This window comes from Gambusia affinis, linkage group LG24 (genome assembly GCF_019740435.1).
Source record: "Gambusia affinis linkage group LG24, SWU_Gaff_1.0, whole genome shotgun sequence".
NCBI lineage: Eukaryota > Metazoa > Chordata > Actinopteri > Cyprinodontiformes > Poeciliidae > Gambusia > Gambusia affinis.
In genome coordinates, this window is record NC_057891.1 from 609,846 (window position 1) to 632,614 (window position 22,769).

At 45.5% G+C, this 22,769-nt stretch overlaps 3 protein-coding genes across 4 annotated transcripts; 2 read left to right on the forward strand and 1 right to left on the reverse strand.

The window, feature by feature from the left end:
* The first annotated feature begins 2,482 nt into the window (after positions 1-2,482).
* LOC122827482 (cytochrome b-245 heavy chain) lies at positions 2,483-8,477 on the forward strand. The gene is made up of 12 exons (XM_044110489.1): positions 2,483-2,587; positions 2,778-2,870; positions 3,353-3,463; positions 3,563-3,647; positions 3,938-4,221; positions 5,964-6,125; positions 6,208-6,300; positions 6,373-6,626; positions 6,922-7,084; positions 7,499-7,645; positions 7,738-7,862; positions 7,931-8,477. Exons 1-12 carry the CDS (start codon positions 2,543-2,545, stop codon positions 8,046-8,048), a joined length of 1,680 nt encoding a protein of 559 aa, XP_043966424.1. The 5' UTR covers positions 2,483-2,542; the 3' UTR covers positions 8,049-8,477.
* A 612-nt stretch (positions 8,478-9,089) lies between these two features.
* On the reverse strand, positions 9,090-11,722 carry LOC122826960 (dynein light chain Tctex-type 1-like). 2 transcript variants are annotated; one of them, XM_044109382.1, is made up of 6 exons: positions 11,645-11,722; positions 11,067-11,149; positions 10,832-10,873; positions 9,875-9,998; positions 9,445-9,522; positions 9,090-9,369 (listed from the first exon to the last, which is right to left on the reverse strand). In XM_044109382.1, exons 2-6 carry the CDS (start codon positions 11,091-11,093, stop codon positions 9,296-9,298), a joined length of 345 nt encoding a protein of 114 aa, XP_043965317.1. In that variant the 5' UTR covers positions 11,094-11,149; positions 11,645-11,722; the 3' UTR covers positions 9,090-9,295. The 2 variants fall into 2 exon arrangements, with proteins under 2 accessions (XP_043965317.1, XP_043965316.1); XM_044109381.1 differs by having other exon boundaries at positions 11,605-11,709.
* Positions 11,723-14,758: 3,036 nt separating this feature from the next.
* Positions 14,759-22,750, forward strand: nhej1 (nonhomologous end-joining factor 1). The gene is made up of 8 exons (XM_044109380.1): positions 14,759-14,981; positions 15,724-15,920; positions 16,060-16,269; positions 16,339-16,477; positions 16,940-16,998; positions 21,831-21,996; positions 22,158-22,231; positions 22,463-22,750. The coding sequence occupies exons 2-8, from the start codon at positions 15,732-15,734 to the stop codon at positions 22,541-22,543; spliced, it is 918 nt and encodes a 305-aa protein (XP_043965315.1). The 5' UTR covers positions 14,759-14,981; positions 15,724-15,731; the 3' UTR covers positions 22,544-22,750.
* Positions 22,751-22,769: the final 19 nt, after the last annotated feature.

Below are 22,769 nucleotides of genomic sequence, written 5' to 3' on the forward strand. Positions count from 1 at the left end.
ACATGTCCGGGAAAAAGAGGACGTCTGGTCACCCTAGCGTTATGCCAGTTGGACAGCTAGCATGTTAGCATGTTAGCATGTCTCCTTCTTGTCTCAGGTAGAGACGGTTTTCTGTCCTCCAATCAATGGACGGTATCATGTGACGCCAGTGGCTCCGCCCCTGCCTGACCTTTGACCTGTGGACCTGAGGCGGCCCAGGGTTAGGAGCAGAACTGGACCCAGTTCCCAGAGTTGTGGTCCTGCTGAGGTTCTGGTCTCGGCCCGGTTTGTGGCAGGAAGCTAACCGTGCTAAAGGATCTCCTCTGCTTCTGCTGAACCTTTAAAGAGCCGGTCTGTTTTCTGATTGGTGCGTCCAGAACTTAAATATCAGAGGAGGAAGTTGCTGCTGCGTTGTGTGATGTCACTTCCTCCTTCTAGAGCCCGGGTGTTTCCATGGCGATGGTGCAGCATGGTGCCTCTCCAGGGATTCGCTAAAGGAAGCAGGTCGCCAACATGGCATCCTCCATGCAGCATGGCGGCTCATGATGATGATGATGATGATGATGCGTTGTGAAATGGGTCAGTGATGATGTCACCATCGCTAAGCAACAGCTTTAATCCCACTTCTGTCGGATTAGGAGGGAAAAACTCCTGAAAGCCTTTTGTGTAGATTACACCTGATGTGCTGCTCTGTCACGCCTCTGCTGACCTTTGACCTCTGCTTTCCAAAAACAACATCTCAGCATTGAAGTCTGGAAGATGCTGAAGCTGGCCTTTAACTAGGCCAGGGGTCCCTGAGGGCCAGGCTCCTGCATGTTTCAGTCTCTTCCTGGTTTAGTGGACCTGGATCCAGTGGTGGGTCACTAGAGAAGAACATGGACCTGCTGGTACCACAACCTGCAGGATGCCGGACCTCCAGGACCCACTTTGAAGACCCCTGATCAGAACCTTTGGGTTCATGTTTTCAGGTTCTGGTTGTTTTCCTGTTTGGATCAGAACAAACAAACATTTCTGTCACATCAGAACCGCAGCATCATGGAGTGAAGGTGTTCAGGACAAACGGACAGATTGACCATCGGCTCCCAGCAGAGAAACTGAACTCATTCTGTCGTCAGCAGGACGGGGATAAAACATGCAGCCGTTAGCTCAGCTACTGTTACATTAGGAAGCAGCAGATTTGAGTTGTTGTTAATTGACCAATCAGAAGCTTGGGAAGCTATGACATCACCAAGAAGCAGATGAAAGAGGTCAGATTAAAACCAGGAGAAGCTGCATGTATGTAAACATCTGGTTCCAGCTGGAAATGGACTCATTAGCTTAGCTGCTAACGTAGAGCATTAGCAGCTAGCGCTAGCTTAGCGCTCAGTGTGCTAAATAAAGTGTTTGTTCAGAACAAGCAGCACTAGGTAATAATCCTGGTGGCCGTTTGTGTTTCTGAGGTTTTATGATGTCATCATGGCGGATAAACAAAAACAATCAGCAGCGAGTCGATGGTCCATAATCCACCGGAAGATTTCAGAGGCTTTTATTAAATCCAGATGAACTGAGAAACTATGAACCACGACCCGCTTTGACCCACCGATCCAAAGAATCCGTTCATCTGGATGATTCTGTTCACAGAGCTCCAATAGATCAATGAACCAATAGATCAATAAATCAGTAATGATGGTTCAGACTGGAGCCAACCTTCACTACTGATCAAGGTCAACTTAGATCATCTGATCAATCATCTGATCAATCATCTGATCAATCATCTGATCAATCATCTGATCAATCTGCAGCCCAGATGTTCACCAGCTGCAGGTGGCAGCATCATGCTGTGGGACGCTGATGTTTTTCACAGAGTTCATTATTCTGGACGGTTCTGGACCAGAGAATCCAGAACCGTCCAGAACAAAAGTCAAACAGAGACTGACGGACCTGATGGACAAGCCAGATCTGGTTCTGGTTCTGGTTCTGGTCCAGATCGGCCTTCAAGTAGCGTTCTGCTTTAGAAAGGATCCACTTCCTGTCCTGCAGCTCAGTGTCGACATCACTTCCTCCCAGAACCGCCACCCAACCCGGTCCGGCGCTGACAGCATCTTCCTCTAAGCTCACATTAGTTTTTACTGAAGCTTTACTTTGACTGGACCAGTTTGACCTGCAGGTTGACGCAGTGATCCACTGGACCTGGTCTGGTTCTGATCCGGTTATCCCTCTCAAGGAGGCGGCCACGCGAGGTTGTTGCCACGGTAACCGGTCCACAGTGAGCCAAGCAGAGAGAGTGTCTGCTTAATGCAGCCGCACCGAGAGGCTTTGACTAGACCATGTCAGGGAGCAGCCCAGGCCGTGACGTCGCCCCCTGCTGGAGGAAAGCCTCCGCAGCAGGAGGCGGTTCTGTTGGGCCCAGATGGAACCGTCAGGTTCCGGTTTCACTGTTCTTATGCGGAATAAAAAGTTTTTATTTAAAAACTGGAGCCGTCCGCCACAGGAAGCAGCCACTTCCTGTTGGAGCGTGAGCCACTTCCTGTTTGAGCGAGTGGCGGTATAAAGGAGCCTTCCTCCCTCCTCTTCCTCAGTCGCCATGGGGAACTTGGTGGCCAATGAGGGGCTCTCCTTCTTTGTTATTGTGAGTAAAAGTCCTTTTAATCATGAGATCAATGATCTTTATTGATCATCAGACCTTCAGTCTGATGATCAATAAAGACTCTCCGCTGCTCAGGAGTTCTGCTGTCGGTTCAGTTCTTTATCAGTGTAACTGTGAGCGGTACCGGCCGTTTGGATCCCTGGGAATCTGATCATTTGTCTCCTGCTTCCAGCTGGTCTGGTTGGGAATCAACGGATTCCTGTTTGTCCATTTCTACATGGCCTTCCTGGTGGACCGCTGGTTCTACACCCGGGTTCTGCTGGGGGTGAGTCCAGATCCACCGGGCCAGGGGTCAGGGGTCACAGCTTCAGCCACAGTCTGAGTTCTTCTGTTAGTTATTTCTGAAACACGAAGAGCAGCAGCTTGTTTTATTCAGAGTTTAATTCAGTTTATCTCAGTTTATTCCAGTTGGTTCTGTCTGAATTAGTTTTATTTCAGTTTTATTTCAGGTTTTATTTCAGTTTATTTCAGGTTTTATTTCAGTTTATTTCAGGTTTTATCTCAGTTTATCTCAGTTGTTCCAGTCGGTTCTGTCGTCTCTGAACCAAGCCGACCTTCAGTCTCAGTTCCTCTGTCGCTGCAGCTGCTCCACCTGCTACCTTCAGGTTTCTTCCTCTTTTAGTAAAAGTGGAGTAAAAAGGTTCTACTGTCTCTGATAAACTGGGCTGGGATCTCCGGCATGATGCCGCCTCCACTGAGCCCGATGGTCAGTCGGGTCAGAACCAGTAACGCCTTGTGCCTCCGCAGCACGCCCTGTCCTGGGCCAGAGCTCCAGCCGCCTGCCTGAACTTTAACTGCATGCTGATCCTGCTGCCGGTCTGCAGGAACCTGCTGTCGCTGCTGCGAGGCTCCATCCAGGTGGGAACCGGCCCGGTCGGGTCACCGGCCCGGGTCACCGGCCCGGGTCACCGGCTCGGTTCCCGTCCGGTTCTCATCAGACCCTCTGTGTCCCTGCAGTGCTGCAGCCGAACCGCGGCGCGGCAGCTGGACCGGAACCTGACGTTCCACAAGCTGGTGGCCTACATGATCGCCTTCCACACGGGTCAGAGGAACACTTTCTGATTACTGCTCTTGTTCTCGTTCTTCTGTTTAGTTTGAGGCTTCATTCTGGTTGTTCATATTTCTACATCAGTTTATTCATTCTGCCAAGGAAACACTGAGCGAGCAGCCGGAGGTTCTCCTCTTCCTGCTTCACAGCCCTTTAACTCAGATCAGAGTGATGACCGAGCGCCGCTCAGCAGAGCGTTGCTCTGTTGTTGCTGAGCGTTGCTGAGTGTTGCTCTGTTGTTGCTGAGTGTTTCTCTGTTGTTTCTGAGTGTTGCTCTGTTGCAGCCGTCCACATCATTGCTCACTTGTTCAACTTTGAGTTCTTCATGGACGCCCAGCTGAACCGCAGCGTTGACCTGCTGCCCTTCGTTCTGTCTGAGATCGGCAACCAGGACAACGCGTCCTTCCTCAACCCCATCAGGAGCAACGAGACGGTGAGCAACGCTTCCCCAGCAATGCTCTGTGGTTGCTGTTTGTGGATGGCGCAACCTGGCAACTTTCCAGTGTTGCTAAACGTTGCGAAAGCAACTGCTGGTTGCTCAATCAGAGAAATGTTTCCTCTTCAATTCTTTTTTTAACTTTCCCTTCAGTTTGCTCAGAAGCAGCCGATGATGATGATGATGATGATGATGTTTAACCAGAATCACTAACCTGCAGGTTTTGTTAAACTTTCAAAGTTTTTATTAATTTTTGTTTTGAATTTTTGACATTAAGTTTCCACTTAGCTTCATATTTTTGTCATTATTAAAAACTGAAGGACTCATATTTTAGTAGACATTTTATAAAATACTTTTTGCTCTTACTAGAGAGTTATTGTTTGGTTCTGTGGTTCTGGTCCGGTATCATAACACCAGTACTCTTGTGTTTCTGGTTATTGGAAACTCAGAGAAAATAAACCCTAAAGCAACAACAACAACAATAATAACAATAATAATAATAATAATAATAATAATAATAATAATAATAATAAAAATAATAACAATAATAATAATAATAATAATAACAATAATAATAATAACGATAATAATAATAATGATAACGATAATAATAATAACAACAATAACAACAACAACAACAATAATAATAATAATAATAATAATAATAATAACGATAATAATAATAATAATAACGATAATAATAATAATAATAATAATAATAATAATAATAATAATAACAATAATAACAATAATAATAATAATAATAATAATAATAATAATAATAATAATAATAATAATAATAATAATAATAATAATAATAATAATAATAATAATAATAATAATAATAACGATAATAATAATAATAATAATAATAATAATAATAATAACGATAATAATAATAACAACAACAATAATAATAATAATAATAACGATAATAATAATAATAATAATAATAATAATAATAATAATAATAATAATAATAATAATAATAATAATAATAACGACAATAATAATAATAATAATAATAATAATAATAACAATAATAACGATAATAATAATAATAATAATAATAATAATAATAATAATAATAACAATAATAACGATAATAATAATAATAATAATAATAATAATAATAATAATAATAATATCTCCAGCTCGTCTCATCAGCTAACCTTCATGGTTCATCAGTTTTTTTCTGTGGTTCTTAATCTCAGCAGTTTGAGGAACAATAATAATAATAAGTTGGTCAACAATAATAATAATAACTGCAGCTGAACATGCATAATAATCAAACAAATAATAAACACCAGTAAATAGTACCTAATAAAGTATAGATAATAATACCACCATTGCCGGGTTGATAATAATAATAATAATAACTTCTGGTAATAACCTCTTCATCATCTTCTTCATCGATCCAATAATAATAACACATCCGGTCAAATAATAACCTGCCGGACTTTTCTAATAATAACGGTTTTGGATCGTCAGACTGAAGCAACGACACAAACAAGACAATCTGAAGTCAAACTGGACTTTCATGAAAGCTGTTCTGGTCGGATCCAGATGGACGATCGGGTCTCAAACTCCAGATGGAAAAGCAGTCTGACCTCTGAACTCTAGCAAACATTCAGACTGATTTCACCTTCATGTGACTAGTTAGCCCCTCAGCTGGTCAGCAGGTTCTGCCAGTACCTGGTACTGACCCAGAGGAGAATCAGCATGCAGGACAGCAGAGCCTGAGGTCCAGGTTGTGGTTCAGACCTGAAGCTTCTTGGTAACGTTTCAACCTAAAGGTTTCATGTTTTAGACTGAAGGAGAACTAAATGATGTCAGCTGAAGTTCTGCCGGCTTTCGCTGGGATGTTCTGATGATTCCTCGACCCGTTTGTCTGTGGCTGCAGGCGGATCGTGCGAGGACAGACTCTGCTCAGCCTGGAGAGCAACAACCCCAAAGTCTGCGCCAACCTCTTCCACGACTGGGGCAAAAACGAGTCGGGCTGCGCCGTCCCCGTGTTTGCAGGGAACCCGCCCGGGGTGAGCCGCCGAGCCGAGCCGAGGCGCCGTCCGATCGGATCCTCTCCGTCTGATTGTCTCCTCAAACGTTTTCTCTCCTCAGACGTGGAAGTGGGTTGTGGGCCCCATGATCCTGTACCTGTGTGAGCGGATGGTTCGCATCTACCGGTCCCATCAGAAAGTGGTCATCACCAAGGTGACTGCGCCGAGTCTCTACTCAACCAGACTGACCTTGACCCTTTACCTGACCCTGTCGCTGCCCCCCCAGGTGGTGATGCACCCCTCCAAGACGCTGGAGCTGCAGATGAAGAAGAAAGGCTTCAGCATGGAGGTGGGCCAGTACGTCTTCATCCAGTGTCCGTCTGTCTCCAGGCTGGAGTGGCACCCCTTCACCCTAACCTCCGCCCCGGAGGAGGACTACTTCAGCGCCCACATCCGGATCGTCGGGGACTGGACGCAGGCGCTGTACGAGGCCTGCGGCGGGGACAAGCCGGAGCAGCAGGAGGCCTGGAAGCTGCCAAAGTACGGCGCTGGGAAAACGAGCCTCATTACACCAAACGGACGGCTGCCCAGCCTCCAGGGCCGCCCAAAGCAGCTCTGAACGCTGCGGGAGGCTTATTGTGTGTTTGAGAAATGAGCCGGCAGCCATAGAAACCTTAGAAATGCTGCAGTTACACCATTAAACTGTGCAGATAATAGAGCTGCTATTCAGACCTGCTGCAGCTCAAATCTAAAGCCATCAGACTCCTGGATAGATCAGAAATATTGTGTGGCAGTGACGGCAGGTCGGCCTGCGTGTGTTTGTGTTGGTCCTCAGGATGGCCATCGACGGGCCGTTCGGCACCGCCAGCGAAGACGTCTTCCGCTACGACGTGGTGATGCTGGTGGGGGCGGGAATCGGCGTGACGCCCTTCGCCTCCATCCTCAAGTCTGTGTGGTACAAACACATCCAGAACAACCAGGACGTCTTCACCAAGAAGGTGGGACACGTCGGTTCAGACAGGAAACCATCAGCTTTCAGAATACTGTTGAGTTAAAATGGCACCATCTGGGATCTACAAGAGACTAAAACTGCTTTTATTCATATTTCCTGGGAAATGTCAGGGAAAAAATGTTGAATTATTCCACAAATGAGGTCTGGATTTATGTTTTGTCCCAGTTAGAGCATTAGACCCAGCCAATCACAGCAACATTTGATTTTGGGGGCGGGGATCCAAAGTAGCCCCGCCCCCAAAACCCTTAAGTTGATCATTTTTGGTAAAACAGTGGAATTCTGGCAGATTTTCCTTCCCAGACGCTTTAATTTGTTCTGCGGGTAACAAAGCTTTAGAATCGCAGCGGGTTCTGGAGCAAAACCCGACCAGAACCTTGTCTGACGGGCGGTTCTGTTGCAGATCTACTTCTACTGGTTGTGTCCGGAGACCCAGGCCTTTGAGTGGTTCGCAGACCTCCTGCAGTCCCTGGAGCGCCAGATGGCGGACAAAGACATGGCCGACTTCCTGAGCTACAACATCTACCTGACGCGCTGGAAGGAGACGGAGGTACCGGACCGGGCAGAACATTACGACCGCCCCTTAGCTCCTGTTTGTGTCAGCGTCCAGCAGTGAAAGCGTTCTGTTTGCTCTGGAACCAGGCGGCTCATTTCCGGGTCCACCACGAGGCGGAGAACGACCCGATCACCGGGCTCAAGCAGAAGACGCTCTACGGAAAGCCCAACTGGGACAACGAGTTCACCAACATCGCCGCCAAGCACCCCAAGTGAGGCCGGTACCCGGCAAGGCGTCAACTCACCGGTTCTGTCCTCTAACTCCGGTTCTGGTCGGCAGGTCCAAGGTGGGCGTGTTCCTGTGCGGCCCGCCTCAGCTGGGAAAGTCTCTGGAGAAGCAGTGCCTGTCTCACTCCGAGGCCGACGTCAAGTTCATCTTCAACAAGGAGAACTTCTGACCGCCGCGTTGCTGCAACAGCCTCGTTGCTGCAACAGCCTCGTTGCTGCAACAGCCACAAGCTGCTTCTTCTTCCTCTGCTGCTTGACCTTTAGGGTCGTTTCCAAACTTCCTTCCTTCAGGTGGTGCAAACAAAACCCGAGACGTGATGGCTTCATCTGCAAACACAGGAGAGGCTTTTATTCTGAAAAGCTTGTGACCTAGCAGCAGCTCTTGGTGAAATGATTAAACCAAACCTGAAAAATAATGGAAATAATGAGAACATGCTCAGAAAACAAAGTTGCTTTTCAAAATAAAAGCCATTGTGTTGCTGATCCAAGTTAAACCTGATGTTTCTTTTTTTTTTTTGCTTTATTAATTTCGAAGCTTTTATTGAAGATACTTTCTGCTCAAAATGCAAATCAATTAAAATCCAAATTGTTTCATGTTTCTCAGATGTTTGACTTCATTTCCTGGTTTCTGTTAAAACTTCAAAGATGAATTTCTGCAAACGTGAAACATTAAAATGATTTAGTGTTTTATTTCTGAAGCTTCAGGAAGTTCCTCTGATGGACGAGTCCAAACCTGCCAGCATTTACTAGAGTTAATATTCATCTGTTTTATAATTACAATATATTTACTATATGGTAAATATAGTGAGTGATAAATATTTACAATATAATAAATATTCTTTTATTATAGTAAATTCAGCCACCATTTTCAAATAGAGCCTCCACCATGAAGAGTGAAGCATGGTGGTGGCAGCATCATGCCTGAAAAGGTCTAGATGCAAATAAACTTTGGTTCAGTACCAGAGGAGGAAAATGAAGCAGCAGAAAAACTTGATTAGTTTTTAATAACACGCTGAGCTCAGAGTGAATCCTGCTTCAACAAGATCAAAACTAATTCATTCAGCTTAATTAATCAATAAATCTGAGAAATATCGGAGCAAAAACACAGACGAGCTTCAGATTAATGTAGGATGAGGTGTTGCTATGGAAACGTTTAGACACCAACCGTCAGACTGAAACGAATAAAAGAAGATTAGACATAAAACATCAAGTTTGGTCCAAAAACTGTTTATTGTGCAGCAGCTCTGATACAAAACCGCTCTCTGCCGCCCCCTGCCGGCCGGCCGGCCCGCAGCGCTGCAGCAGTTTAAAACCTGAAGCTCTCTGCCGCCCCCTGCCGGCGGACCGCAGCGCTGCAGCAGTTTAAAACCTGCAGTTCTCTGCCGCCCCCTGCCGGCGGACCGCAGCGCTGCAGCCCCTAGGCGATGAAGACGGCGAACACGCTCACCACGCAGTACATGGTGCGGTTCTCCCACCGCACGGTGCAGCTGCCTGCGGGACAACAGTCAGACTATTATGGGATGAACTTTGACCTCAGACGAAACTCTATCTGAGGGACCAGCTCACCGTCCATACTGGTGTCCCAGTAGCAGGAGTTGGCTGTGTGGAGGCCGGCGCCAGTCTTCTGCATCACTGAACACGTCACTATGTACAAACAGTTTATCATTTATTTTATCTTCAGACGCTGAAAACCATCAAACCTTCATGAAACAGAGAATCACAGAAGCAGGTTCATTCTGACTGATGAAGGTTCAGACTGCAGTTAGCAAACTGAGCTGAACTAGTCCAACCACTGGATTGAGGCCTGATGATGTCCGACTCAAAGTGATGAATTTATTAGTTAAAGTGTGCATTGTTGGGTATTGATTAGTGAGTAATCAATGCCTTATGGTTTTACCAACCATAGTTTTGTAGCAATCTGTGAAAGCAGCGATGGCCAGTTTAGCAGTGAGAACAGAGGCTGGGTGTTGCGGGCTTTGACTGGTCCGCTGCATACCGATGTATTTGTAGGGCTTGTTGAGCTTGACGAGCTGCGTGAGGCAGCGCTCCACGATGGCGGCCGTCCATTTGTTCACATGAGTCTGGCTGTAGTCGTCTCCCCCCAGGACGCTCTCGATGCCCTGACGCAAACACACCGCCGTCAGTCACGAGTTAGTCAGCGGGGCGGCGCGTTGCCCGGGAAACGCTAAAAATACACGATTTGTTTCTGATCCGAGCTGCTGATTTCTGCTGCTACAACCCAGCAGGAAGAGGAGCTCAGGGTGTTCAACACATGAACAAAGAAAGTGGCAGAAACCTTTAGTTTTTATGTGGAATTTATCAATGGAGCCATTTTATGAAAACCAGGAACCATAAATTAATCATAAATTAGTCACTCTGGTTTTCAATCTCAACTCTGAAATTCAGGAGAGATTTAAATGAAATTCAGTAACATCTGGACTGTGTTAGACTGATCAAAGTTTTCATTGTTCAAAGTTTTAAATAAGCCGTTAGTTTCCTATAAACTGGAAAATGTTAGAAATAGAAAATATTTCTTGTAAAATTTGGCATCCAAAATATAAAAGCAGAAACGCCTTTTAAAAAAATTAACTAATCTCTAAATTTCTTCAACTTTCAAAGAACTTTGTGCAACAGAGAAAAATAATTATGAATCAATTTTTGAACATGAATGCAGCAAAAAAACCAAATTAAGAAGCCTGGTGTGACCAGTTTGTCAATTTATTGACTAAAGTAAATAAAATAAATCTGAAAAAGTTAAAATGCTGAGATTAAAATAACATGAAAACACTGCCTGCATTACACACACAGAAAGCAGGTTTTAAACAGTTTTAAGTCTTTATTGTGTCCATTTCTAGATGTGAACTCAACCCATTCTCATAAATCCTAAATAAAATTGTTAAATAAGCTTCCGACGCAGTTTCTTAGCAGACTAACGGAAATAAAGTGTTTTTACCTCTTTGACGACGTTCTCCGCCTCCTCTGAGTTGAACGAACCCTGAAAAACATCACAGAACATCAGCAGTAAATCAACAGGCCGAGCAGTCAGAGAACAGCTGGAAATAATCAGCGATTTCCAGTAAAACCTTACTGGCGCTGCTGGGAGCGGCTATGTTAGCCGGTTAGCTTCCAGCTAACTCCTCCCTTCTAACATCCGCAAACCAAAGCAAACTACCAGCTGAGACACCAACCTCGCTGCCGTTCTGATACTCTTCCATCCCGGCGAGCTTTACCCGCTTCAAGCCGCCTTTCGACTCCGTTAACTGGAAGAAAACTGGGAGACAAACCAGTTTATTGGGAGAAAAAGCCGAGTCTGGTGCAGACTTCCTGACAGCTGAAAGAAGGCGCTGCTGCCACCTGCTGGTGACTCCGAGGAACAACAACTTTGTTGTAACAAAATAAATATGGCTATGCAAAATGCTCCCACTCAATTTTTGGTCTCAAAAATTAACTTTCCTTTTTTAAAAGATGTTTGAGAAAGATGCAGAATTTAAATGCAATTAAATTGTTTGACTTAATGGAAGATTAAGTTTGGAAGATTTTATCATTATTTCTATGTTTTTTTCACTAATGTTAGTACTTTGTTCTAGCCTCTCTATCCAATTGGATTTGTTTACAGCAGGAGTTGGGATTTGTTTTTTTTGTAGTGTTTGTTATTGACGTGCTGTTTGAGGTTGTCTTTGTTATTTTTGTATAGTCAGTAAAATACATTTCAAAAGATAGACTCACGTTGTGGCTCGCTAATAAAACCCTGCTTGTATTTATTTACCCGGTGTTTCGTCTTCTCTGCTGGCTGGTAAACCGGAAGTAAACAGAACATCTCCTAGGATACGAAGCGCTGGCTTTGATCTCTTAAAGGGGCAGTGCACATTTTAAAAGCTCCACTTTGTTCTCCTGGTACAGCTCGGTAATAAAAACATAATTTAAAAGGCAATTTTTTTTTTTAGTAATTTGGTTAAGACGCAAAACGTGTAGATAATATAGATCCACTACACACAGAATTCAAGTATTTATTTTGGTCAATTCTGAACATTTTGGTTTACAGAGTTTGTTTATGTGTTGCTTATTGAACTAAAAAAATTTCTTATTAATGCATGGATTTATGTTCTGGCCATATTACCTATTGCTTGTGCGCCCATTTTTACCACAATTCTTTCTTCCATTCAACTTAAATTACAAAACTCTGGATGACCAGAACTGACAGGGAGAGGAGGCTCCAGTTATCGAACCATTTCTTCTTCAACGTTTCATTCTGATGTCTCAGATAACTCTGAGCTTCTGTAAAATTATCTGTTTTAAAAATGAAAAAGAACAAATGAAGGCGTTTTATGTGTGCATCACAGAGAAGGTGGAGTAGATCCCCCAGTGGTCGCTGGTGAACATGCCACACCGGAGCTTCTCCAGGCCGATCAGCGCCATGCTGCGGGGCTCCAGCAGGGGGACGCCGTCCACACCCGCCCGCCGGAGGTACACCCGGTCGAACCGGAACCGGCATTTGAACGGTATTTCTTTGTTGGTGTTTAACCGGGTGTCCCAGGTGTAGCGGCACTTCTCCGGTTCTCCCAGCTCCTCCCACAGGTCCACGACGTTCCCGGGAAGCCCCACGGCAGCTACCTGCAGGGAACACCAGGGAGGAGGCTGAGAACACCCGGAAACCAAACCTGGGCTTCATCCTGGGAATTATAACCCTCACCCTGACCCCTCCAGGCTGCCCTGTTATTAAATTATTAAACTAATAGTCATGTGTTCATAGTGGACGATAACCCTAACCCTGAAACACATCATATGTCAAACACAAAACGTTTTAATGATTGTTTTAAAGTTCTCTGGTTATTCTACTGGGTTTTAACAGAAATCCAAAAATGTATATAAATCTGAATAGTTTGTCATTTTTCAGACTGGTTGTGTTTCAGTATCGTCAACAATGATCATATAACTACCCAGGAATATTTCTAAACTTCCTGCCGATTTTTGACATTTTTCAGAGAAAACCAGAGTGGGCTGCGCTGGCGCCCCCTAGGAGGAGGGGTGAAGAATCGGACCTCGTGGTCCCTCAGGTTGGTGTCCCCTCCAAACAGAACCGACTGGTCATCTGGAGCCTGGCTCATGGCCTTCATCACCAGCCTCAGCTGCCTCATCCTCTCTGCAGCGTTGGCCTTGCAGCTCTCAAAGTGAGACGTCATCAGACTCAGCTTTTGGCCTCCGAACTGCACCTGGCCCAACAGAGCAGATTTTCAGAATAAAAGCCTGGCCATCAGGACTTGGCTGTCTGTGGATGTGCAGGAACCTGAGCAACCAGCAGGTTTCTCTTCATGCCAGACTTTGAGAAGTGGACAATGTGGTGATCCAGCAGCCTGAGGCGGGACTTCTTCAGCAGCATCATGGTGAAGTAACCGTCCTGTCCACCTGGGAGGAGACGGCACCGTGACACACACACACACACACCGTGACACACACACACCACCCCCAGAATCAGCCAGTCATCAGACGCCTTCAGGACCTTCTATGAAGGCGTATTCGTCTCCCAGACGTCGGTGCATGAAGCGCATGTAGGGCTGCACCATTTCTTGCAGAAGCACCACATCAGCAGAGTATCTGTGGAGAGGCCTGTTAGAAACATGTGTGCAGTGACCCTTGACCCTGAAGATGAGCTTGGTCTCACTCTGTGAGGTAGGAGCAGAGGCTCCTGGCTCTCTCTGGCTGCTCGTCTCCATCCAGCCCGTCGATGTTCCAGGTGATCAGCGACAGCTGCTCCTCTCTGCACAGGGTTAGCAAACCTCCTACTTTTTAATCTGCTGACATGCACACGCCACAGATTACGCAACCTTTAGTTTGTCTTTGACATAAGTAAAGTATCTTTCTATTGAACGACAAAGATGGACAACAAAGAGTCTCAAACACCGTCTCATTTACATTTATTTTGTATTTTAGTTCGACGGTGGTGTTGTGTCAGTAGGACTAAGTGAAATTGTAAGAAGAACAAGTACAACAATCGACATTAAAGCTGACTATACACCAGCAGTTTAACGAACTCTTTGTCGCCGTTAAAAACAAGAAGAGGTGGAAGTGACAGTTACTTCCTGGTCTGAGTTACCGTCTCTGTCACCTGACCTGACTGAACTGTCTAACCTTCTCTAGACTCACATAAACTCTGCAGCTTTCACAGCTTAGCAGAACTTTTCAGCTGAAGCCTAAAAAAGAGTAAAAGTCAGAAATCCTGCGAGAAAATGAAAGATGTTACTTAAAGCAACGGCAACAACAGAACAATGAGTGGGTGAACTACCTGCTCTCTGGTTGTGTGCAGGCTGAGCTCTTCTTCTCTTCGTCCATGTGTTGTGGTGTTACTATATTGAAATAGTGGAAATAAGCAGCACCAGACGCAGTTTAGCTTCAGCTCTCTTCCTTTTCATGCAATAACAGAACATAACACCATGTCAGCCCTGAAGGTCCAAATGAGTTCAGATCCAGCTGCAGTTCACCCAGAGAACCGCCCAAGTTTCTGTTTCCATGGAATAAATCACATGACCTGGCAGCTGACAGGGCTGTATGGAGCCGCGTTTATAGAGCTTTGGAACTGACGTCACTCCGTGTGACGTTTACGTCTTGTGCAGTGACGTCAGTTCCAAAGCTCTACTCCAGATAATCAGCTTCTTATTCTCGTCTCTCTTCCCTCACCAAGTATCAGCCAGTCTGATATTAATGATTTTGTCTCTGAAGGAAAAGAGCCCGTTGTTGTCAGCCTCAGTGTGATAGAAAAACATACTTTTATGTCTACAACATATTTTAATTGAATTATGCGCTTAAATTATTTGAAGCAATCCACCATTTACAGCAGCTGGTGGCGATAAAGCCAAGGCGTTATAAACCGGAACCTTTGCAGTCCGCGTCCGTGTTTCTTATCGGTGTAGGAAATTTCTCAACAACAACCGGTTGAGGTTCTTTTAGAAACTTCAGTCATTTTTTAAGGAATACTCTGGTTTTTACGCGTTTATTAATCTATATTAATGTGTTATTACTTGGTTTAGCAGAATAAGTCTTAGATGTGTGTAATAACATTTAAAAACAAGTAAAAGCTCCTATTAGCTCCCGCTCTACATTCATTAAAGGTAGGTTCATTTGGGGGATTTAACGCTAAAAAAAGCTCATGTTCTTCTAAATATGCGTTTGGAAAGTGATGCCGAATTAGAGATAAGTATTAATTAATATAATTCAATTTGATATAAAAGCTGTTGGTGTTTTGGCTGTGCAGATAAAATGACTAAAGTGGAAAAGTCATGGATTTTTAAACGAAGCATGGTGAGTGATTTTTCCTTGAGTCTTTCAAGTGCCTCTCCGTGTGCATAAAGGCGTCATAAACTCACAGAACTGGCGTGTTTATTTATTTTTTGTCAGCCTCTATTACACGATCCGCGTTTATAACGAGAAACCTTTCATTTCATTTCCCGAAAACTGGAGCTATTTGTAGGGTGTTGTGGCCAGACTGGGTTTACAGTGAAGGTTTTCTTATTTAAGGGTTTCATAAGTTAGATTCATAAAGGAGTCTGAAAATGATACACACTCCAACCTGTCTGGATAATAAATGTTCCTGGACGATAAATTGTCCCAAGAATTAATGCGATATAAACTAAGATATCTTATTTTCAAGTTTTTGATCTCTCCAAGACAATAAACTTTAATTTTATAAAAACACACAGGATCAAAGCCATGAAAGACATAGAATCCAAAGTCTATAAACAAAAGAGGCAATCAAATAATATTATTCATCAAAATGGAAATTATTGACCTCATTTTAATTTGTTTTGTGATTAATTTGTTATGACTAATGTTGGTTGTCTAATCCTTGTTAAGGTTCAGCGATGAATCCCAGAACGGACCCAGCTGACGACTTCCTCCTCCAGGAGCCCTGGCTTCCTGTCTGCATCGACGGCTGCCAGCTGCTGGCCAAGAGCTGGTTCGGCCACACAGAGTACTGCGTCATGCTGACCGACATGCAGGGCGTGTGGGAGGAGCGGATGGATACAGCAGCCATCGAGTGCCGGGCGCAGGTACAGTGACCTTACGGTGTAGGTACAGTGACCTTACGGTGTAGGTAGAGTGACCTTACGGTGTATGTACAGTGACCTTAGGTTGTGGGACGGTCACCTTGCAGCAGATGATGACAATGGACCCACCTTTGCCCTCCAGGAGCTGAACCGGCGTCTGCGCGCTGCAGTCCAGGCCTTCTTTTCCCACCTGCGTGAGGCGGCTGAGCCCTGGCTTTTGGGGGGAGGCACCGGTAATTCCCAGATGTTTGTGTGGCGGTGTGACGGGGTCGTGACCTTGAAGTTGAAGAGTGAGCTGGCCGGCCTGCCGTTCCACTGGGAGTTCCACTGCAGCCCCGCTCCAGTCGCTCTGGTGAGCCGCAGCACATCTGGACACACTGCAGCTGCAGCTGCAGCACCTGAACTGTTCTGTGATTCTCAGGCGTGCGTTCAGCTGGTGCGCCCCCTGCTGGTCATGAGCCGCCTGCTGCACAGGCAGCTGGAGGAGCTGGGAGAGCTGCTGGCCAGGAAGGACGAGGAAATCCAGGACTACCGGGAGAACGGAGCCACGCTTAGCAGAGGTAGCAGGACAGAGACACAGACAGGAAGTGACCAACACAGCAGGACAGGAAGTGACCAACACACCAGGACAGGAAGTGACCAACACATCTAGACAGGAAGTGACCAACGCTTGACCAGTTCTACTGTCCAATAGAGAAGGGCTGTGATTGGTGGATGAGGAGAGCCCCGCCCCTTTCCCAAAGCTCTGTTTGGGCCGGTGGCAGCGCTCCCCATCAAAACATGATGAAACATGAACTTTAAGATGAAGAACTGCAATCCAAGCAATAATATAACATCTTTCAGCAACACCTGATGGAATATGCATCACTATAGATAAATATATTAATTTGTGAAGCCAGCAGCTGATCAAAATAAGCAAGTTACCATTTTTGTTCTTATTATGTATGAAATGAATTGAATTAGATCTTTAACGATCTGAGCTGTGATGAATGAATTTGGTGTTTGTGTGATTTTATTGGCAGAGCGCCTGCAGACGGAGGTTTTCAACAAACAGCTCTACACAGAGGACTTCATTCAGAAGGTAAGAGAGCTCAGCGACACAGACTGCTGCTGCTGCATTAGCCTCCTGACAGTGAAAGCTCAGCTGCTGACAGCCAATCAGAGCAGCTCTCTGGAGCCAGGTGTGGAATATCTCGTCTCCCTGCTGATCCTGCGCTTCACACCGCTCTGTTAAAATCGTCATGACAACCACTCCGTTTTGTCCTTCCGAATTGATTCAATAATTATAAAGAATCTGTGGAGATTTGATCGATTATTGATCCAAAAAACAAGAAAATCTGGGAATTGTTTTGTAACATTTTCATTTTTTAACATTTTTTTTCAAAATCCTGTAAGCAGGAACATTATGTTAGTCCTGTTCTAGCTACAAGACATTCGGTGTTTGGTCCGGTCCGGTCCGGTCTGATCTGATCAGGTTCTGTGAAAACCAAAGTCCAAACTGAAATAAAAATTTCAGGGACAAATATCACTGAGACGGGTCAACTGGGAGATCAGACATTGGCTGGAGCGGAGTGTGTGTGTGTGTTCGTTAGTGTGTGTGTGTGTGTGTGTGTGTGTGTGTGTGTGTGTGTTCGTTAGTGTGTGTGTGTGAATCAGAGGTGTTTAGCGTGTGTGTGCTGTATTTATCAGGTTGGAGTTTCAGCTATGTGTGTGTGTGTTCTGTGTGTGTGTGTGTTGTGTGTGTGTGTGTGTGTGTTCGTTTGTGTGTGTTAAACACCAATAAAGCTTCATGTGTGTGTGTGTCTAATGTGTGTGTGTCTTTGATGGTTTATCAGTGAATTGATAGGATCTCTAGCGCCACCTTGTTTCAGCTCTGGAGCGTTTGCAGGATTAAAATAAATCATATTCATTACTTTGACCTGAAACACCAATAAAGCTTCATGAACTAATTTTTTATATAATGGTTATATCAGTGAATTGATAAAATACCTACTAGCAAATGTTAGTTTAATCTGGATGTAATTAAAATAAATCATATTCATTACTTTATTAAACTTCGAATAAATTTAATTTATTTATATAATTTATATAACATAATTATAAAATACCTACTAGCAAATGTTAGTTTTTAATCTGGATGTAATTAAAAATAGGAAAATCATATTTTTTAAAAAGCATTTTCAAATTCTCTGTTGATAATTTTAATGAATAAATAATTGATCTGTTTTCTATTTACGTTTCGTTAATGAATTTAAAAGTTGTTAGAAACATGTTTAACATGTAAAATAATGAAATCCATCATAAATACACATCTTGTTGTCTTAGAAAAGAAACTGTTCTTTTTTAAATTGAAGACATTCTGTAAATGTTTTTAATAATAAGTTATTGATTAGTTATCATGTGTCGGTGCCTCCATGTAGTTTAGTGTTGTGAGCCGAGTCCCGTCTGATTCTCAGCAGCGTTTTTCCGCTGCTCTGTTGTTCCCTCACAGCTGAAGCTTTTTGACGTTTTGTGTTATTTGTGCGCGGCCTCATCAGCGACTGTTTGTTCCTCTGGTGGTTTTGGTTCCCACAGCGACGGCAGCGCAAAGACTGCCTGATGACAGGAGCTGCTGCTTTTATTTTCTGCTGCGTTTCCCCACCGGCCGCCACACAAACACCCCGCCCAGCGCAGGTCAACATTTACCCGGGTGGAAATAGTCTGGCTGACACACACACACTTCTTTACACACACACTTCTTTACACACACTGCAGCCGGAGCTGGAGGATAGAGACACAGGTCTGATGCTTTCAGGGTCAAACCAGCTTCTACTGTGTGTGTGTGTGTGTGTGGGTGTGTGTGTGCGTGTGCGTGTGTGGGTGTGTGTGTGTGTGTGCGTGTGTGTGTTGGGTTGTCCCTATCTTTGTCTGGACCAGAACAGTTCGGTTCTGGTTGAGAGAATATCTGGAAATATCCCAGTTACAGACTTTGAATAGGCCTCAAAGCGCTGAGTCGTGATTCCTGACCACAACATTACTCTGAAAGACACAGGAAGTGAAACAATCACCGACTTCCTGGAGGATAGAAGTTTACACTAGCTAATGCTAGCTTATGCTAGCTAATGTTAGCTTGCATTCTGCACATGGAATCCTGCTAAAACTTTAATGCTAACAGGAGTGACATCACAGTGGAGTCCATGGGGATCAGGAAGCAGTGCGGCGCTAACATGCTATGAGCCTCTTAAAACGCTGCTAGCTTCCTTTTTAAATAGCTTTAGCTTTTGTTGCTAATTCTGGACTTTATGAAGTTCTAATTCGACCAGTGGGGATCTGGTTGGGGATCTGGTTGGGGATCTGGTTGGGGATCTGGTGACCTAGTGACATCGGCGCCCGACTGCGTTGACACGTGCCGGACACTTGTAGATCTGAACCATCACCGCTTGGGAACGTCGCCCACTTCCTGTTTCTTGGGCCGGCGGCTTTGTGTTTCCATGGCAACCTGCTCGACAGTATAACGGCATCTGACAATTTGTGGCAGCTCCTGACCAAAACACCTCACTTGAGGTTTACATGAATCACGTAATTGGGCAGAAACACTGCGGATCCTAAATGTGGCGTCCTGATGCAGATCTGCTGCCTTCAGACGGACATTTTTCTACTCAACTGTCCTAAAAGTCAGAAATAAAGCCTGAAGCACAACAACCTTATTTGCAGTGTAGAAATATGGACAGAAAGGTCTGCATGAGTCAGTCGATCAGATTGAGACGGTGAACTTCATCTTTTCTTTTCCTCAACTTTTCCTTAAAAAACTTCTTTATGGATTTACAATCCTATAACTAACAAGAAACAGTTTGGACAATATTTAAATTTTTCAACAACATCATTGACAATGTCTTCTGTAGATTCCAGACGTTTTTCTGCTCTGAAAACCAAAATGCGTCACAAAGTGCAGCATCGCCGTTGGGTTCAGGCTGCAGTCAACCTGAACACACAGCTGAGCCGGTGAAACGGTTTCTACCTGTAAGGGCTGCAGATGGAGACTGTCGGCTGTGTGAGGAATTTATGGCTGAGCTGGGAAGGACACTGGTTTCATCTGAACTGGGAGTGACGTACTGGTGAGAGAAGCATCGTCTGGAAGGATAAATTTAGGCAGTGAGTCATGAAGCCGTTAGCCTGCCTCTGCTAACAATCCAGGACAGCAACCAGTTTGATTTATCCAGAGCTTAATCCTCATCAATCTACCCGTCAGTGGAACTGGGTCGGAACTGGGAGGCCGGAGGGTTACTGGGACAGCTGGGAGCTGGGCAACAAGGTGCTGAAACCCAGGATTAGCGTCTGCAAACACGAGGCCGAAGTTCTGTTCCAGCTGCTGAGGCACAAACACAGCGCTGCTTCGGCAGTGACACTACAAACACGGCGGTGGCAGCATCATTCTGTGGACCTGAACCTCATTTGAGCCCAGCATGGAATACAACAGTTTTTGAAGTTCCATCAAACCGTTCAGACTGAAAATACAATGAGGATCCATCAGTCAGTAACGAGTCTGTAACCAGGTGGTAACAGGTTGGTAACCAGTCGGTAACCAGTTAATAACCAGTCTGCAACCAGTCAGTGACCAGGAGGGAGACTCTCTGGCTCCAGACCCCCCACTGAACCAACAGCAGCCAGAACCAGAACCAGAGGCGGCTGGTCCAAAACTACCAACCATGCTCACCGTTGGGAGGACTGGGGGTGGGGGGCGTGTGCTGGGGGCGGGGCCACCAGGTGAGCTCCTCTTGACTGCGTTCTCTCCAGAAACACAGCCAGGTACAGAAGCCCATTCCTGCCAGGAGTAGAAGCATCGTCTGGTACCGCAGCAGAAACGCCTGCAGGTTATCGTCTCTGCTTTCAGACGTTGCCATAGCAACAGCTGACCAAGGACTCCTTCCTGGTCCTTTGGGTTCAGGTCAGCTGGCTCACAGAGGAGGGTTCAACGATCAATGGCAACGAGGCAACGCAGGAGAGACTGACCAACGGTCGGAGCGCTGCCCCCGCTGGCGGCTCAGAATCACTGCAGGTGACCCTGTTGGTGAACCAGGAAATGAAACTGTTTGCTGTTTGTTTAGTTCAGTTGATTTCTGCTGTGAAGAAACAGGAATGAACTCTGGAACCCCAGCAGATCAGACAGAACTAGAGGAGACAGACTTCTGGATGAATCCAGGGCTTTAAATAGGCCAGAACCTCATATGTCCTGCCGGTGTCACTAATGGGCTTCCATACGGGTCAGGAGAGCTCCATGGAGATTTCAGCACCACAGACCGGGCTGCCAGTTTAGGTGAAGTGAGCCGGTGTGCAGCCAGACCCCCGGGGGGCATTAGGGTAAAATAAGGGGGGCTTTCTGCTGCTTTCTGCCACATTGGCTCCTCTGTCCGCCGCGCCGCAGCCACATTTATTTTTACGATATTTAAACCAACAAATAACAAAAATAAATCAATGAGCAACCTGGAGTCTGACCGCAGCGAGAGAGAGCCCCCTGCCCCCGTACCCCCCTAACTCCCCACTGCCCCGGGGGAGGAGGGGGGGTCAATATTTACCCAGCTAATTCTGACAGCAGCGGCGGCTAAACGCCGCAGGAACTCAGCCGCATCACTTCCTGCTGCTGCTCGCATCCTGACCTGTGACAGAGGCTGATGACATCACTTCCTGTGTCACACCCCAGAGATGCTGCAGGATTTTCGGGTCGATCCCAGGAAGGAACCGAAAAGCAGATTTATAAAGACATAAATCTTGGGATTAGAAAGATAAAATGAAATCATTAAAACCTTCTACAGGAACGTTCCGCCTGCTGCCAGAGCAGCTGCAGTTTTTGGTGATATATTTTCTTTTGACTCGATTAAACCCTGAAGGTTCTGAAGGTTCTGGATCCTCGCTGATCCGGACTCGCTTTCTCTCCAGAACCTCCCTCTGCTGCGGTCGGATCCATCTGACGCTCTGGGATTCAACGCCGACTTGCAGCGGCTCTACGCCGCCGTTGTCGCACCGCACAAACGACCCCAAGAGACCCACGGCGACCCAGACCGGACAGAACCACCAGAACCAGAACCAGCAGCACAGACTACAGGTAATCAGAACCGGAACCGCCAGCAGACATCAGGCCACACTGATGGAAACTCAGTTTGCTGAAACAATCAGATTAAATCTAAATGTGTGAAATCTGCAGTGATCCAGTAAATCAATGACAGCGTCTCTAATTAAACACTTCCTGTTTTCTCTGCCTGCCAGTGATTGGACCTGACGGAGGCGACCCAGAGAACCAGAACCCCAGCGGCCCGGTTGGACCCGGCGGTGCGGCGCAGGTCAGGGAACGTCCCGAACTGAGAACAGGAAGAAACGTTTCCAGACGTTTTCCTTCCATGGCACTGAAGCTGAAACAGTCAAACCTGCCAGCAGCAGCAGGCCACACTTTTCAGATGTCTTTGGTGTGAAAACGCTGAAAAGCTGCAGATAAAATCTATAAACTGCTTTTAATCTGAAGGAACGGTTCGAAAACGTTTGAAAGTTTCTGAAAGCAGGTTTCTGTTGTGCAGGCTGCGGCCGTCAGAGCAACTCGTCCTGCGGAGCGACAGTCCTCCAGACCAAAGAAGAAGAAAGTGGGCCTGTTCCGATGACAGACAGGAAGTGACTCGGTCGCAGCGTCTGATTGGCTCAGAATTTTAAGCTTTTAAAGTTTTATCTTTGTGTCAATAAAGTTTACATCATCGGCTCCTCTTCCTCTTCCTCCTCACTGACGCAGGGTATTCTGGGAAATGAAGGCTTCATTAAGTTTCTGCCCAGCATCAGATTGCGGCTCTCTGCCCAGGGCGCTGGCTGAAGTATAGAAAACATTTCTAGATT